A 15,473-nucleotide genomic window follows, 5' to 3' on the forward strand; every position below is an offset into this window, starting at 1 on the left:
TCGGATTCCATCATCTCCAGATGAAAACTTTCCAGAGGCTTCCTTTTACACGTAAGAATAAAATCCAAATGCCCTATTTACCATGGCCTTCCTTACTTTTTTCCCTGCTCATTCCTGCTGTGGCCCAACTGGCCTTCTTGCGGTCTCTCAAACATGTGTCCTCATTCTTCCCTCCCCCCACCCCCACCTTTGCCTTTGCCTGGAATATTCCTACTCCTCTCCTTCACAGAGTGTTCCATCTAAACAAATTTCTTCCTTCCCCTCAGTTTCTAGCCCTACACGGAATTAGATAACAGACACTTGTTTGCTTGTTTATTTTCTTTTTTATTCATTGCTGTAGCCCCAGTGCTTAGAACATAGTTTTGTTTCTCCTTGCTGTTGAGTCGGCTCCAACTTATAGCAACCCTATGGAAACCCTGGTGGTTGTAGTGGTTAAGAACTACAGCTGCTAACCAAAAGTTCAGCAGTTTGAATCTACCAGGCACTCCTTGGAAACTCTATGGGGCAGTTCTACCATGTCCTATAGGGTTGCTAAGAGCTGGAATCAACTCAATGGCAACGGGTTTGGTTTTTTATGGTTTGTGTGTGACAGAAAGAGCCCTGGTGGCACGGTGGTTAAGTGATATGGCTGCTAACCAAAAGGCCAACAGTTCAAATCCACCAGCCACTCCTTGGAAGCCCTATGGGGCAGTTCTACTCTGTTCTCTAGGGTTGCTATGGGTCAGAATCGACCCAACAGCAACAGGTTTTTCAGGGTTTATGTATAACAGAAATGTTATACACAGAACATAGTAGGTGCTCGATAAATATTTGTTGACTGAATGTGAGAGCATGGAAAAATACAGAAAGTGAGATCCATTCGTTTCCTCTGATTATTGTGACAGCAACTCATTTCTACGGTGTATATATGTGTATCAGGTACTCGGGAGAGCTACACTTTCAGGCTCAGTCTCATCACATGTAAAATGAAGATTCTGGGCCAATGCTCCTCATACCCAGTTATCACCTGTCAGTCAGTGGAGGCTTTCATGTTGCTCTGATGCTTAACGGGTTTCAGTGGAGCTTCCAGACTAAGATGGACTAGAAAGAAAGGCCTGGCGATCTACTTCCGAAAATCAGCCCATAAAAACTCTATGGATCACTATGGTCAGAACTGCAACCATTCAAGGGGATGGCACAGGACGGGGCATCGTTGTGTTCAGTTGTGCCTGGGGTCACCATGAGGTGGGGCTGACTCAAGGGCAGCTAACAACAACAAAATGAAAATAATAAAAGGACCTATCTCCAAGACTGTTGCGAAGATGATGCACACAGTAAACATTCAACAATTAGTATCTGTTCCTTCTGTTTATTAGCATCATTTGTAAAATGGGTGTAATAATACAGACCTACCACACAGAATTGTTGTAAGGATTAAACCAGTTATTACGGTATATGTGGACTTTACACTGAGCAGCACCCAGAATCATGCCCAGTATATGTAACCGCAATGTAAGTGTTTGATGCTATTATCGTCACCGTTATCATCATCATCAAGATTAGTAGCCACCGGCAAGGTTGCCCTCACAGCCCATCTGAAAGATGCTTTCATCGAATCTCATCCTTAGCAAATCCCTTTCTTTGGTCCAGACTGGCGGTCCAGGAATGCTCGCCAGGTCGCCGGCCCATCCTCCCTGGGCCGGGACAGCTCTGGGTTGGGATTCCGGCCCTTCTGGACCACAAACTTCCATCGCCCCGCCCACTGGCCTGGACCGCCTGGGGTCTCCATGGAAACCCACCAGCCACGGAGGGCGTGACGCCATCAAGACGGACAAGGTCTACGCCTATTGGGTCAATATCATCTGGGAGGGGCGAACAAGTGGGGCCTCTGATTGGCTCGTCCTTGCGGGAAGGCGGGAACACGGCGACAAACAGCGAGGGCTGTACCGCCCCTACCAATCAGGAGCGGAGACGGCTCTGATGGACAGGCTCAGCGGGAAGAGGCCCGGAGAGCGGGCTTTCACCCAACCGGCGGGCCACAGTCCCAAGGAAGGGCCAATGAGGAGGCGACAGGGGTGGGGCGAAGGGGCCGGTTGCTCCGGAAGTGGAGGGAGGGGGTGAAAATGGCGCCCAGCTCGAAATCGGAGCGGAACAGCGGGGCCGGGAGCGGCGGCGGCGGCACTGGGGGTGCCGGGGGGAAGCGGGCAGCGGGTCGGCGGCGGGAGCACGTCCTCAAGCAGCTGGAGCGGGTCAAGGTGAGGCCTGGAGCCTTGGAGGAGCGCGCCGGAGGGTGGAGAGTAGGAACGAGGGAGGCGGAGGGAGGGCGTTCGCGGGGTGAGGGGTTGGGGGCGGGGCCCCGAGGGAGGGGGTTTGGATGGAGGGGGCTGGGGCGGGGCCTCGGGGAAGGGGTTTGGATGGAGGGGCTGGGGCGAGGCCCCGGGGAGAGGGCTTAGGTAGAGAGCGGTGGGGTGGGGCCACGGGGAGGGGGCTTGGATGCAGGGGGCGGGGCCCCGGGGAGGGGGCTTGGATGCAGGGGGCGGGGCCCCGGGGAGGGGGCTTGGATGCAGGGGATGGGGCGGGGCCGCGGGGAGGGGGCTTGGAGCTAGGGGGCCCTAAAGGCCGCTGGAGTAATAAGGAAGAAGGGGGTCGATCCAGGGTTAGCCTCATTTTTCAAAGCACCGCTCCCATGGCCCCTCTGTTTTGGAGCCTTCCCGCCCCCTTTGCAGAACAGAGCGCCCATGACCAGCTTCGGGCTTCCTCAGTCCGGTGTTCCTCTCTCTGACCACTCCGGAGCTGGCAGCGCCTGTACCTGGATCTGCCTCCTCCATTGGATGGGGGGAGGCTCCCTGGATAGGGCCAGATCTTTCCCCCCAAGACTGGGAGCTACCTGAGCAAGGCTCTGCCTCCCGCGTCAGACTGGGAGCTACCTGAGTCCTGCAACACCCCCCGCCCTAAAGCAACGTCACCCTCATCAATTTGGGAGCTCTGAGAGGGCAGAGATGTGACTCTCTTGTCAGATCAGGAGCAACCAGGGCAGGACTGTGTCTCTGGACAGGGCCTGCGCCTTCCCCATTAAGTTGGGAGCTCCAGGAGGATAGGGCTGTGTCTCCCCCTTTTGACTGGAAGCTCCCTGGGTAGAGGCTGTCTCCGCCCTCAGCCTGGGAGCTCCCGGGTAGGGCTGTGGCTCCACCCTTAGCTTGGAAGCTCCTTGGGCAGGACTGTGTCTCCCCTATCAGCCTGGGCCTCCCTGACAGAGCTGTTTTCTCTCTCAGGCTGAGGCTGTGGCCCCTGAGCAAGTCTGTTTCCTCTATCAGACTGGGACCTCCTCGAGGACTGAACTGTCTCTCCTCTCAGTCATGGAGCTCCACAGACTGGGCTCTTTGTTTCTTCTCAGATTGGAATCTTTTGAAGGCAGGGCTGTGTCTTCCCCATCAGACGCGGTGACAAGCCTGAGGGTGCACTGACCCTCAGCACTAGGTTGTGTCTGTCTGCTCCCCAAGATTCTTCCTTGGTGGCATTTTCGGGATGAGGGAGTGGGTTGGAAGGCTGCAGCTAATTGAGAAGTGGGATAGGGCAGGAATCAGGCCCAACCTTCTCTCTGCCTCCACGAGCCCCTAGATGAGGCCAGACTGCTCTGCGGGCCTGACCCTGTATATGGGCTGGTGGGTTGGGACAGCTGAACGCAGATCAGGTCCTCATCCCAGCCTTCTTGGTAGTTGAGAACATTGACTGCACCGTGAGCCAGCTTTCAGGAAGGGAGCTGGGTAGCCCAGTGTGGGCCAGGGGAGGCTGGGAGCCTTCCTGGAGGTGCCACCAGTGCTAGACCTCAGAGCCCAGGGGCTTGGGCAAGAGGGACCCCAGGCTGAAGAGGTATGAGGTTGGGAGGCCAGGGCGTGTCCCAGGTGGAGGTGGAGGTTCGCACCAGGTTCACTGGCTTCGGTGTTCTTACCCATGGCCCATCTGCCCCAGACCTTCCCCCCTTCTGGAACTTGGACCATCCTTGACCGTGTGGCTGGCAGGGAGGGGGCTTGCATGGCCAGGACTGACTGGCCCCTATGGGTGCTGCTCTGCTTTGGGTGAGGAGTCTGGTGCCTGGAGGGCCGCAGGAGGGTGGTGCCTGAAGGGTGTTGGCTACCTCTTCCCAGATCAGTGGGCAGCTGTCCCCGCGCCTCTTCCGGAAGTTGCCGCCCAGGGTCTGCGTTTCCCTCAAGAATATTGTGGACGAGGATTTCCTCTATGCAGGGTGAGGCTAGGGCCGGGTTGCGGTAGGGGACTGGGTGGGATGGTGGGCTTTTCTTGAACTGGCTGCCTGTACCCCTCCCCCACAGACACATCTTCCTGGGCTTTTCCAAGTGCGGCCGCTATGTCCTGTCCTACACCAGCAGCAGTGGGGATGACGACTTCTCCTTCTACATCTACCACCTGTACTGGTGGGAGTTCAACGTCCACAGCAAGCTCAAGCTGGTAGGGCCAGGCTGGGCTCCACTACATGACAGAACGCAGCTCCCATGGGCTCCTATGCCAGGCTACCTGGGCTTGGGGCCTGATGATCCCACAAACAGTGTGACCCTGGCAGGTCATGTCATGCCTCTGACCCCTAGACAACTTCTCTGTAAGGTGGTGATAACTTACTCACGAGATTGTTGTCAAGATTACGTATTAGGTAAAATCATATGAAATTGGTGTTTTTATAGGTCAAAGACAGGAAATAGTTGTAATTTTATTTGGTGTAACTGAACATATACCAAATGAAAGCCAAACCCATTGCTGCTGAGTCGATTCCAACTCATAGCGACCCTATAAGACAGAGTAGAACTGCCTCACAGGGTTTCCAAGGAGTGGCTGGTGGATTTGAACTGCTGACCCTGTGGTTAGCAGCCAAGTCTTTTAACCCCTGTGCCACCACAGCTCCAACTCAGTATATATATAAAGCCCGTGAAACATCACTGGCACAGGTCTTGTGGAACACGTTGGCTTATTTTGACCACACAGGCTACGACACTGGCTTTCAGCCCTGACCCTTGACCCCTTGGGCCCCTATAAGGTGGATTCTGTTATCCCATTTTACAGATGTGCTCAGGAAGGTGAAGGCATTTGCTGAACCTCCAGGCAGCAGGGCTGGGTCAGGCTTGAACTGTCTGGCTGAGTCCCTCCACTGAGTAGGAGCGGCCACAGCCTACCTCGGATCCAGCCCCACTTCCCCCATTTAGAAGTAGAGCCTCCCTAGCCCCTGCCCTTGGGCGAGGCTACCTGAGGCCTCACTAGAAATGGAGCTGGGGGCTGCTTGGGGCTCCCCAGACCAAGATGCCACCAAAGATGGTGCCCCTGCCAGCTCTGGCCTTCCAGCTCAGCATTGACTAGCCTTGGGCAGCCAGGCCCCTTCTCAGCCCCCAGGTCCCAGCCCACACTGAGCCTGGAAATGCCCCTCAGGTACGGCAGGTGCGGCTTTTCCAGGATGAGGAGATCTACAGCGACCTGTACCTCACCGTGTGTGAGTGGCCCAGCGATGCCTCCAAGGTCATCGTCTTCGGCTTCAAGTGAGACACAGGGATGGGGAGGCTGGGGATAGGCTGGGATGCAGCGGGGGCCCGGCAGCTGAGGCTGTGCTGCCCCCAGCACCCGCTCAGCCAACGGGATGCTCATGAATATGATGATGATGAGTGATGAGAACCACCGTGACATCTACATCAGCACCGTGGCAGTGCCACCACCAGGCCGCTGTGCTGCCTGCCGAGACGCCAGCCGGGCCCACCCAGGTGAGGGCTGGGGCCTCCAGGGGCACGGGCTGCCTCACTTCCCTGGCCATAGCCAAGGGTGAGACTGGTGTGGCGTGTGTTGCTGCAGGCGACCCAAGTGCGCAGTGCCTGCGGCACGGCTTCATGCTGCACACCAAGTACCAGGTGGTCTACCCCTTCCCCACCTTCCAGCCCGCCTTTCAGCTCAAGAAGGACCAGGTGGTGCTGCTCAACACCAGCTACTCCCTGGTGGCCTGTGCTGTCTCCGTCCACTCAGCAGGTAGGCCCCCACCCGGGTCTGAAGGCCCATTGGCTCCATTGGGAGTGGACACTCCCCAGGCCAACGTGTCCCTGGCCCTGTTGTGAGTGTTTCGGGTATATCACCTGTTTACCCCGCCGAGCAACCCTGTGGTCCTGTTACAAACTGGGAGACCGAGGCACAGAGTGGTGAAGTCACTCATCCAGGGTCACACAGTGGGGAACTGGAGGTGCTGGGACCTGAGCCTCGCCCAGCACTCTCTGGTGGAACTCCATATAGGGCTGAGTACTCTGCATTTGCATTGTTTCCTGTGGCCACCAATAGCCACTTGTGACTGTCGAGTGCCTGAAATGTGGCTTGTATGACTGCAGAACCGAGTTTTCCATTTTATTTAATTTTAGTTATTTTGAATTTAAATAGCCGTATTTAAGAACTTTGGAGTGATCTGTGGACAACAGCATTTTACGTCTTTGGTTATCAAGAAACTCAGGTGAAAAGAACGGGAATGATCACTTGACAGGTGTCAGAAACCTGAGTGACGCCGCCATGGCTGGTGGAGACAAGGACAGGGCAGCCCCTGTCCTTGGGGGCTGGGTGACAGTGGAGTGTGACCTGTGCCCAGCAGCTTTGTACCCAGAGCCTCTCCCTCGGGGCATTCCCACTGGGCCTTAAGGGGCATGTCCAAGGCTATGGTTTGGAAGCTTGAACTCCGTTCATCCCGAGGGGCAGGGAGGTAAGACAGGTGGGTGCTCTGAGGGGAGCAGACCCAGAGAGAGTCTCAGAGTCCACATCCCCAGAGCATCCTGGGTCGGACTTAAAGATGTAACGCAAATGTAAAAAGAAGCATAAGATCTATAACTGACTCCACTTAAGTATACATTAAAATGCGTTGCAACTTTTCAGGAATCCAATCAGATAACAAGATACTCACTAAATATATTAAAATGGCTGCCCGTGGGAGAGAAGGGAACAGGAACAAAAAGAGGATAAAACTAGCCCACAAGTCAGCGGCCAGGGCACCTTTGTCCCCAGACACATCTAGGGGCCATCCCAGCTCCTGGTGGGCTGAGCCTCTGTGGGCGAGGTCCTGTCACTCACTGAGGCCCAGCTACCTAGTTGGTTTGCCATGAGCCTCCAGGGTACGAGCCCAGGACAGGTTGATGCCCTTCGCCCTCATGGCTGTCAGCCCTGTTAGGAAAGGCACTGGGATTCCATCAGAAGGGATTCTGCTGTGTGCCCTGACCCAGGGAAAGGGCGCTGTTATAGCCGTTTGCACGCTATATCACCACGTCAGGGATTACCCAGAGGGAACCTGGGTAAGATTACCCAGACTCAACCACTGTGGGGAACTGGAGCCTGGACCTGCGTCATCTCACCCGTGACCTTGGATAGACTCCTCTGGGCCTCTACCCACTTTTCTGACCTGGGAGAACACGATCCTCCCTCCTGGGGTTGCCTTCAGGGGCTTGCCTGGAACCTGGCTGTGGTGCTGCTCAGAGAACGCTGACCACCACACTCCCCAAAGGGGAATCTGGCACCTGACGGGGAGGCTGAGGTGAAGACTCAGGCTCCAGGCTGTGCCGGCACGGGCCTGGCTGGTTGGGAAGGTCAGAGGGTTGTGTGTCAATGGATGTGTTTGCCAGTACTTTTGGGCTTAGTCACATGGCTTTCACCTGTCTCCACCGCAGCCTGGCAGCTCCCTAGTGCAGGGGTTGTATTCTGGTGCCTGGCTCACAGTAGGTGCTCAAGATAAGGTTTGAACGAATGTGTGTCACGTGTGCGTGTGATGTGTGTGGTGGGCGTTTCAAACTGGTCTTACAGGTAAGTCTTCTAGAAGGGTCTCCCTCAAGGTGCATTTCTAGGAACCCCTCAGGAGGGTGTGTAGAGAGGGGAGGTCAGGAGAGTGTCCTGGACTTAAATTAGAATACTGATCCTCTCCATTACTTTTTTTATTCCAGGCGATAGCAGCTTCTGCCAAATCCTGTATGACCACACAGCCTCACCCCTGGTCCCTCCCAGCCCCCCTGCACCCCAGAGTCCGGATGTGCCCCCAGCCCTTCCTAGCCTCTCCCCCGAGGCTGCCCCGGTCCGGCCCTCTGGGGCCTCTGAGCCCTCGCCTGCCATTGCCAAAGCCAAGGAGTTTGTGGCCGACATCTTCCGCAGGGCCAAAGAGGCCAAGGGTGGGACCTCTGAGGAAGCCCGGCCGCCCCCTTGTCCAGGGCCCTCAGGCAGCCGCTGCCGCCTGCCCACTGAGCCCCTAACCCCAGGTGGGGAGGCAGTGCCCCGAGATAGTCCCCCTGCAGTGGAGGTGCCTGCCTCAGAGCCTGGCTATGTCAACTACACCAAACTGCATTACGTGCTGGAGTCTGGGGAAGGGACAGAACCAGAGGATGGTGAGTGAGCAGGGCCCTGGGCGGGGGGCCAGCCATTGTGCCTCCTGACCTCCCGGCCTCCCGCCTCCCCTACCCCGACCTCCTGCCTCCCCAGAATTTGAGGACGACAAGATCTCCCTACCCTTCGTGGTGACTGACCTCCGGGGCCGCAACCTTCGACCCATGAGGGAGCGGACAGCTGTCCAGGTTGGTGCTGGGTGGACAGGCCAAGGGGTGGCCCTCAGTGAGCCTGCTGGAGTGGAAGTTGGCACAGTCCTCTCTTGCCTCCTACTCACCTGCCCATAGGGTCAGTACCTGACAGTGGAGCAGCTCACACTGGACTTCGAGTACGTCATCAATGAGGTCATCCGCCATGACGCCACCTGGGGCCACCAGTTTTGCTCCTTTAGCGACTATGACATCGTCATCCTGGAGGTTGGCCCGGGAATGGGACAGAGCGGGCCCAGGACCTCCTGCTCTGGTGTCACCCTCAATGGCTATCATCGTCTAAACCCCTGCCAGGTATGTCCGGAAACTAACCAGGTTCTCATCAACATTGGCCTGCTGCTCCTGGCATTCCCGTCCCCGACTGAGGAGGGCCAGCTCCGGTGAGTGGGCAGGGATCCTTCCCCTAGGAGGGGCCACATCAGTGTGGGACAGCGGGGATGGGAGAAGATGGCCCCTCAAACCTGGATCTGCCACTCTGTTGTTGTTCCAGAGACGAGGCCCCCCCGCAGAGAAGCCTGGTTTCTCTAGAAACCGGGTGTGCTCACCCCCTTCCTTTGCACCCCCTGCAGACCAAAGACCTATCATACCAGCCTCAAGGTGGCGTGGGACCTCAACACAGGTATCTTTGTGACAGTCAGCGTGGGGGACCTCACTGAGGTCAAAGGGCAGACCAGGTGAGATGGGGCCAGGTGGGGCTGGTGTGGGGATGGCAAGGCTGGGAGAGCTTCTTACCTCCTCACCCTTCAGCGGCAGCGTCTGGAGCTCATACCGCAAGAGCTGCGTAGACATGGTGATGAAGTGGCTGGTGCCTGAGAGCAGCGGTCGCTACGTCAACAGGATGACCAATGAGGCACTGCACAAAGGTGGGCCTGGGGACTGAGGACAGTCAGGAACGAGGTCCTCATTGGCATGGGCCATGTTCTTACCCCAGTGCCAGGCCATGCTGCAGCAGGCCTGAGTCATAAGTGTTGGCTGAATGAACAGGTACATTGGACGTGCCGGGGGATATCATGGAATCTGGGGCGAGGGAACGGTATCCCCTACCAGACTCAGCTGAGGGGCCGCTCAGAGGCCCTGGCTCAGGTGGGACCGGGACTCCTCCAGTCAATCGTTGATTCATTCAACAGACATTGGGGTGGCTTTGGGTAGGACTCAGAGGTGCACTCGGCCTTCTGGTCCCTGCCTTCCAGAACCTTCTGGGCCTGGTGGGTGGTGGGCAGTTGGAGGGGTGGCCCACAGCAGCCTCATGGCTCTATGCCCCCACCTCCCTGCAGGGTGCTCTTTGAAGGTCCTGGCGGACAGTGAGCGATACACGTGGATTGTGCTGTGAGGGCCCTGGCACCATGGACACTGACTCCAACTACCTCCGCAGCCTGGGAGCTGGCCGCTTCCCGGGCTGGCCTCTTCCCGGCCGAGGGCCAGCCGACTGACGACCGGCACTAGTGTTAGGCTGCGGGGGGAGGTGGCTGGGCGGGGGCAGCCCAGTGGTCTAAGAGTCTGGACACTTCTTATTTATGCCTATTTAAGTTGGGAAGGGGCAGAGGGAGGGAGCCCCTGCCCCACCAGCCACGTGTCCCATCTCCACCCTAGTTGGGCATGGCCAGTTCCTTGCGCATTTGCCCCTTTCCTCACCACAGGAGGTGTGGACATTGCCCTCTGGGAGGCTGAAGAACCCCGGTGCCCTGCCCAACCCAGCCTCCCTCACCTGCGGGTGAGAAACCTCGTGGCCATCCCCCTTTTGATTCCTCTTCATGTAATAAATGTTTTATTTCTGAATTTTGCTGAGGTCCCCTCACTGCTGCCCAGGGCTCAGCATAAGCCCCCAGGCCCCACCAAGTCCCAGCAAGTCAGCAGTAGCCAAATAACACAGCAGAATTTATTGTGTTTTAAGAAAGACTACAAAAAGGTAGAAAACAGCTCGGCACACTAGACTACCACACGTGTGGACACTTTCACTGCCAGGAGAGGGTGGCCCATGGGCATTGGGGTGGGCAGGGCCAGTCCCAAAAGCTGTAGCACGCGGAGCACACAAAATAGTGATTTTTATACAATAGGTCAGATTTTTTTTTTTTCTTTTTTGCCATAAACATCTATCGCACAGATTGAAAACACTGAGAAAACCAGAACAGATAAGGCCATGATGGTTGGAAAAAAACCCAACAAGTTACCGACTCCGCTTGGTGGCGCTCACAAATCACACAATAGTTATGTGGTTCAGAGGGTGGGGGTCACGTCACGGAGGAAAAGCACAGTCTCCGGGAAGAGTAGGAGCGTGGAGAAGGTTCCATTACAAACCAGCGGCAGGGAGGTGGGCTCTGGGAGGGGGCCCAGGCAGGCACCGGGCATGTCCGGCCCCACTGCCCACAGCAGGTCCCCCAGGCTGGCCGGGCTGAGCCGCCCGATGCTCTTTGGAAGCTGGAGGCCAGGCCCTGGCCGCCCTCCCCCAGCCAGGCCGGGCAGTGCCCTGCTCGGGCTGAGGGGCAAGGGAGGGCCCGGCTCTGGAGAAGATGCGACACCCACAGCTTTAATTGCACTTATACCAAAGGGGAGGGGGAGCAGTGGGGCTGCTAGGGGAGGGCTCCCGGGACTGCTGCCGACAGTGGGGGTTAACCAGGTGACACCCACGTGCGCCTGCCTGGGGCTCAGGTTAGGCCCAGGACAGGCTGTGCAAAGCCAGCGAGCTGAATAACTTAACGGTTCCACAGGGTAGGGGGCCTGCCTGCCTGCCCCCTTGGGTAGCGGGAGAGGGGTGTGGGGGGAGGTGAGGGAGATGCTGCGGCCTTCGGGGCCAAGGGGGCCCAGCTGGCTGCCCCACGGGGCACCTGGGCACGGCGGCAGGTTCCTTAAGGCACATCTTTTGTGTCAGAGTTTGCAGCTGCGGCTCCGCGGGGCCTGTAATTGTGCCGACCCTGTCCGGGGGTGGGGCCCCCTGCCTTCCGCGTGTCGGAGGCCCCTCCCTGCCCTGGCCGAGGCTGGAGCGGTGACAGCGAAGCCACAGAAGCAGTCAGGGACCCTGGCATGGGGGACGGCGGGGGTGGGCGGGTGGGGACCCGGGCCAACGGCCGCGGGCTTAGCTGGAGGGCAGCGCCTGCACAAACAGGCCGCGCGCGTCAGGCCGCGCCAGCTTGGCAGGCGGCTCCAGGGCCTCGGCGCCCAGCGCGGGCGACTCGCCGCCGTCCGCCAGCGAGATGTCCTGCGGCAGCTCGTCCTCGCTCTCGTCCTCCTCTTCCTCCTCCTCGTCTGGGGCACACCGACCAGGCTCGGCTCAGAGCGCGGCAGCGGCACCCTCGGGCCTCAGCCTTTTCCACCCCCGCCCCCCGCCAGCTGCCTCCTGGGCTCAGGGTGGGGTCATGTCTCGCCTACCTTTGTCGGGATCCAGGGGGTTCAGCGAGGTGGCCAGGTTAGCGAACTGGAGGACAGGAGACAAGAGGAGATGAGGAGCCCGCCGCAGACGCCCCGCCCCGCGCCCTCACGCCCCGCCCGCCCACCTCGCCCATGACGGCGATGGGGGTCTCGCCCTTGGCTTGGGCCACGCGGTGCTCGATCAGGTAGTACATGTATTCGTCGTAGAGCAGCCGGATGAGATGGAAAGAGCCAAAGCTGGCGGCGCTGCGCAGGGTCAAGTCCCGGATCACCATGGAGCTGGAAGAGCCGAGGCCGGTCAAACCCGCCGCGCCCGCCGTTGGGACCCCAATACCCTCAGGCTCCGCTCCCGCCCTGCTCTCCCTAAGGACTTCCGTCAGAGCGAGCGGCGGTCCCGCCCCTCATAAGGCCCCGCCCACCGACCCCGCCTTCGTAAGGGTGCAGCGGGGCCCAGGGAGGAATGGCCCTCCCTGGTCCCGCCCAAGTGGAGGAGGGGCCTTCTGTGACCCCGCCTCTAACCCACTCCGAGAGGCGGGGTCTTCCCTGACTCTGCCCCTCGCTATTCCCGCCGACTGGGCGCGCACCTGTAGAAGGACCACTTGAGAAGGAAGAGTTTGGCGGCCTTGGGGAAGCCGGCGCTGCCCTGGTAGGGTTTGAGCACCTGGCTCACGACGCCGTCCAACCACGCGGCCCACTGCTCCAGCGAGTTCTGCTGCTGCAGCGTCACCTTGAAGTCCTGCTCCAGCCGCTGCACCACGCGGTCCTCGCAGCGGCACACCCACGAGGCCTGCTCCTAGGGCACAGCGGGTGGAGCCACGGCTCAGCCACCAACCCGGCCTCAAACCTGCGGCTCTGGACTCACCTGCCCGCCCGCGCTCACCTGCACGTTGGCGAAGTCCACGCGGTTGAGGTCGCTCAGCATCTGGTTAATCTGCGCCGTGTTCTGCAGGACTGCGCGTGCCGCCTGCGCCAGGTGGTTGAGCGACGTGTAGCGCCGCAGCGTCTGTGCGAAGGCGCCGGCAGCCGCCACCTGTGGGGCCGCGAGGCTTGTGGCTTCCGCGGGACTGACTCCTCCACCACCCCCTGCCCCGTACGCTGTGGCCCTCGTGGCTCCCAGCGCGCCTTGACCCGCGTGGAGAGCACAGGCAGGTGGGGGCCAAGCCTAGCTGGTGCCCTTTTCTGGCTGCGTGACCTCTGCAACCTCTCCGGGCCTCCGTTTCCTCTTTTTCTACGTCGCGGCTTTTATTGGGAACCCAAAGAATAGTGCTTTTCAGACTTCAGGTGTTCACCCACTGGTGTGCATCACAAAATAACCTTCTTAATTTCCTGTATTCTGAGCGGCATTATTGTTTTTTAGTGAAAGCACACGATGGAAAATACTAGCGGGTACTGCCTAGAAAAAACGAGCACTGCTTCCCTAAACTTTTTCTTTCAATTACGCATTCAAATGTCAGCTCCAAGGCAGGAATTTTGGCCATTGTGCCTACTGCTGTGCTCCCAGCACTGAGAGCCACCCCAAGCACACAGGAGATGCTCAGTAAATGTTGAATAGGCGAATGACTAAGGGCCTCTTTTTCCCAAGGGCATCCCCCTGTATCCAGCATCTGCTCTCTCCTCAGCCCCCACCCCTGCCCTGTGTCCCCATGCCACCAGATAGGAACCTTCAGACATCTGTCTGGTTGTCTTTTAAACAGCAAAAATATATCTATATATTTTAGCATCTTAACACAAAACAACAACAACATATATTTTAGCATCTTAAGGAAGTAAAAATAAAGAAAAAACTTTTTTTTTTTCCCAAGCACATCCCATTTAATTTCTCCTGTCTAGGTGGTTATCAAATGTGCAGCCTTGGGCTATTATTCTGTTTAAAAAAAAAAAAAGTTTTTTTTTTTTTTTTTTAGGTGGTTATCAAATGTGCAGCCTTGGGCTATTATTCTGTTTCCTTATAGATGTCTTTTTTTTTTTTAAGATTTTATATTTCTGAATACTGCAAGCACTTCCTAGCGAGGCTGTCTGAAAAGAACTATTTCCAGTTTGCACTTAGCTTTTATTGTTTGAGATGCTGTGTCAAGCACCAGAATGCCACACAAGGGTTCCAGAAGTGGGCATCTGAGGAAGCGGGTTTATAAAGACAATTCCCCTCTCCCTTGTGTGCACACACCTGGGACACACCTAGGAGACAAGTCTTATGGGCAGAATTCTTACAGAGTAGAGGAGACTGAGGCCCAGGGCCCCATGCCCCAAGGCCACCCAGCCAGCTGCTCAGGCACCTCCTGGGCCCCCCACCTCACCTTCACCCGCAGCATCTCCTCAGGGATGTTCACCATGGCGTGGGTGAGCCAGCTCTCCAGGCTCTTGGCAAAGTTCCGGATTGCTTGGGTCAAGGCACCTGTGGGCAGCAGAGGGGGCTGGTCAGGGCTTAGGTGGGTGGTGCAAGGGAAGGGCCCAGGGCCGCACACTCACTGGGAATGGGCCGCAGCACATCGGGGATGAGGATCTCCACCAGGCCCTGGTACAGCACGTTGTCACAGTGCTTGGTCCACTGGAGTACGGGCTCGAACTTGGAGAGGACCACCAGGCTGGCCTTGGGCAGCCGCTTCTCAGCCTCGTCGTGCCTGTGGGCAACACCCACTGGGGTCAGGTGAGCATGGGCATCCACATCCCAGGGTCAGATGGCACAGGTGCCCCCATTCTACGGTCAGGCAGGCACGGATACTCCCACCTAGGGTCAGGTGGGCACTTCATGCCTCCCCAGATCCCCAGGTCAGTCGGAAATATGCTCAATGCCCCAAGGGTCAGATGGGGATCCTACACTCTTTACACTGGGACCAAAGGGGCCCCCATGCCCAGGCCCGCTCATCCCATGCACTGAGCGTCAAACAGGCACACGTGCACTTGGGAGTCAGAAGGGCATGCGTACCCCACCAACTGCAGGGTCAGGCAGGCATCCCCCGACTCCTGCACACCTAAGGGTGCCCAGGGGTCTGCTTGCACCCTGCCCTCTCCCGCAAGCCCCACGGGACTCACACGGCCAGCGGCGGTGCCTCGCTGGGCTGGCTGAGATTGTATCTCCAGAAAGTTTTCCACAGAGTTTCCACCAGGGTGAACTGCAGGTTCACCATGACGTCAACGATGGCCTATTGAGTAAACTAGGGCACTCAAGGAGTTTGGGGGGCAGCATGGTCCTCCCGGCCTATGGCTACACCTCTGCCCCCCGCCCGGCCAGATGGCCCTACCTCACAGTGTTCCCGGTACAGGAGCTGGAAGGCTTTGATGTCCCCGGGCCCGACGCCTTCCGGCAGCATTTTGCCCTGGAGGTCCAGCTCCATAAAGTCAGGGAGGCTCCGGGAGGCATCTGAGTGAACAGGCGAGCCAGGCACCATGAGGTCCTTATCCCCTGCCCATCCCCCCTCTAGTTCCCCCAAGATCCTATTAAGTAGTCACCGCTGTCCCACCAAGTAGGTGACCCCTGTGTGCAGTGGGGGACATTGAGGCTCAGGGAGGGCATGCCCCTGACTCAGGGTTCCCCCCAGA

The 15,473-nt window shown here is 58.0% G+C and overlaps 2 protein-coding genes across 5 annotated transcripts in view; one reads left to right on the top strand and one right to left on the bottom strand.

Annotated features, from left to right (window-relative positions):
- The first annotated feature begins 2,102 nt into the window (after window positions 1-2,102).
- On the top strand, window positions 2,103-10,358 carry DCAF15 (DDB1 and CUL4 associated factor 15). Of its 2 annotated transcripts, XM_049877122.1 has the most exons (13): window positions 2,103-2,234; window positions 4,125-4,222; window positions 4,308-4,443; window positions 5,410-5,516; window positions 5,596-5,735; window positions 5,824-5,994; window positions 7,932-8,366; window positions 8,461-8,552; window positions 8,652-8,780; window positions 8,868-8,953; window positions 9,143-9,247; window positions 9,321-9,436; window positions 9,848-10,355. In XM_049877122.1, the coding sequence occupies exons 1-13, from the start codon at window positions 2,103-2,105 to the stop codon at window positions 9,901-9,903; spliced, it is 1,803 nt and encodes a 600-aa protein (XP_049733079.1). In that variant the 3' UTR covers window positions 9,904-10,355. The 2 variants fall into 2 exon arrangements, with proteins under 2 accessions (XP_049733079.1, XP_049733078.1); XM_049877121.1 differs by having other exon boundaries at window positions 8,652-8,953; window positions 9,848-10,358.
- Window positions 10,359-11,600: 1,242 nt separating this feature from the next.
- The window catches only part of RFX1 (regulatory factor X1), a 34,505-nt gene continuing 30,632 nt past the window's right edge, over window positions 11,601-15,473 (bottom strand). For all 3 annotated transcript variants that reach the window (XM_049877100.1, XM_049877097.1, XM_049877099.1), the window contains 9 exons: window positions 15,176-15,294; window positions 14,967-15,076; window positions 14,403-14,554; window positions 14,231-14,328; window positions 12,817-12,966; window positions 12,521-12,729; window positions 12,062-12,215; window positions 11,937-11,982; window positions 11,601-11,813 (listed from right to left, as the gene is read on the bottom strand). In XM_049877100.1, coding sequence (XP_049733057.1) covers window positions 11,644-11,813; window positions 11,937-11,982; window positions 12,062-12,215; window positions 12,521-12,729; window positions 12,817-12,966; window positions 14,231-14,328; window positions 14,403-14,554; window positions 14,967-15,076; window positions 15,176-15,294 — 1,208 coding nt within the window. In that variant the 3' untranslated portion in view covers window positions 11,601-11,643. The remainder of the gene's footprint in view (window positions 11,814-11,936; window positions 11,983-12,061; window positions 12,216-12,520; window positions 12,730-12,816; window positions 12,967-14,230; window positions 14,329-14,402; window positions 14,555-14,966; window positions 15,077-15,175; window positions 15,295-15,473) is intronic.

The sequence above is a fragment of the Elephas maximus genome, chromosome 3 (assembly GCF_024166365.1).
Source record: "Elephas maximus indicus isolate mEleMax1 chromosome 3, mEleMax1 primary haplotype, whole genome shotgun sequence".
Classification (NCBI taxonomy): Eukaryota; Metazoa; Chordata; class Mammalia; order Proboscidea; family Elephantidae; genus Elephas; species Elephas maximus.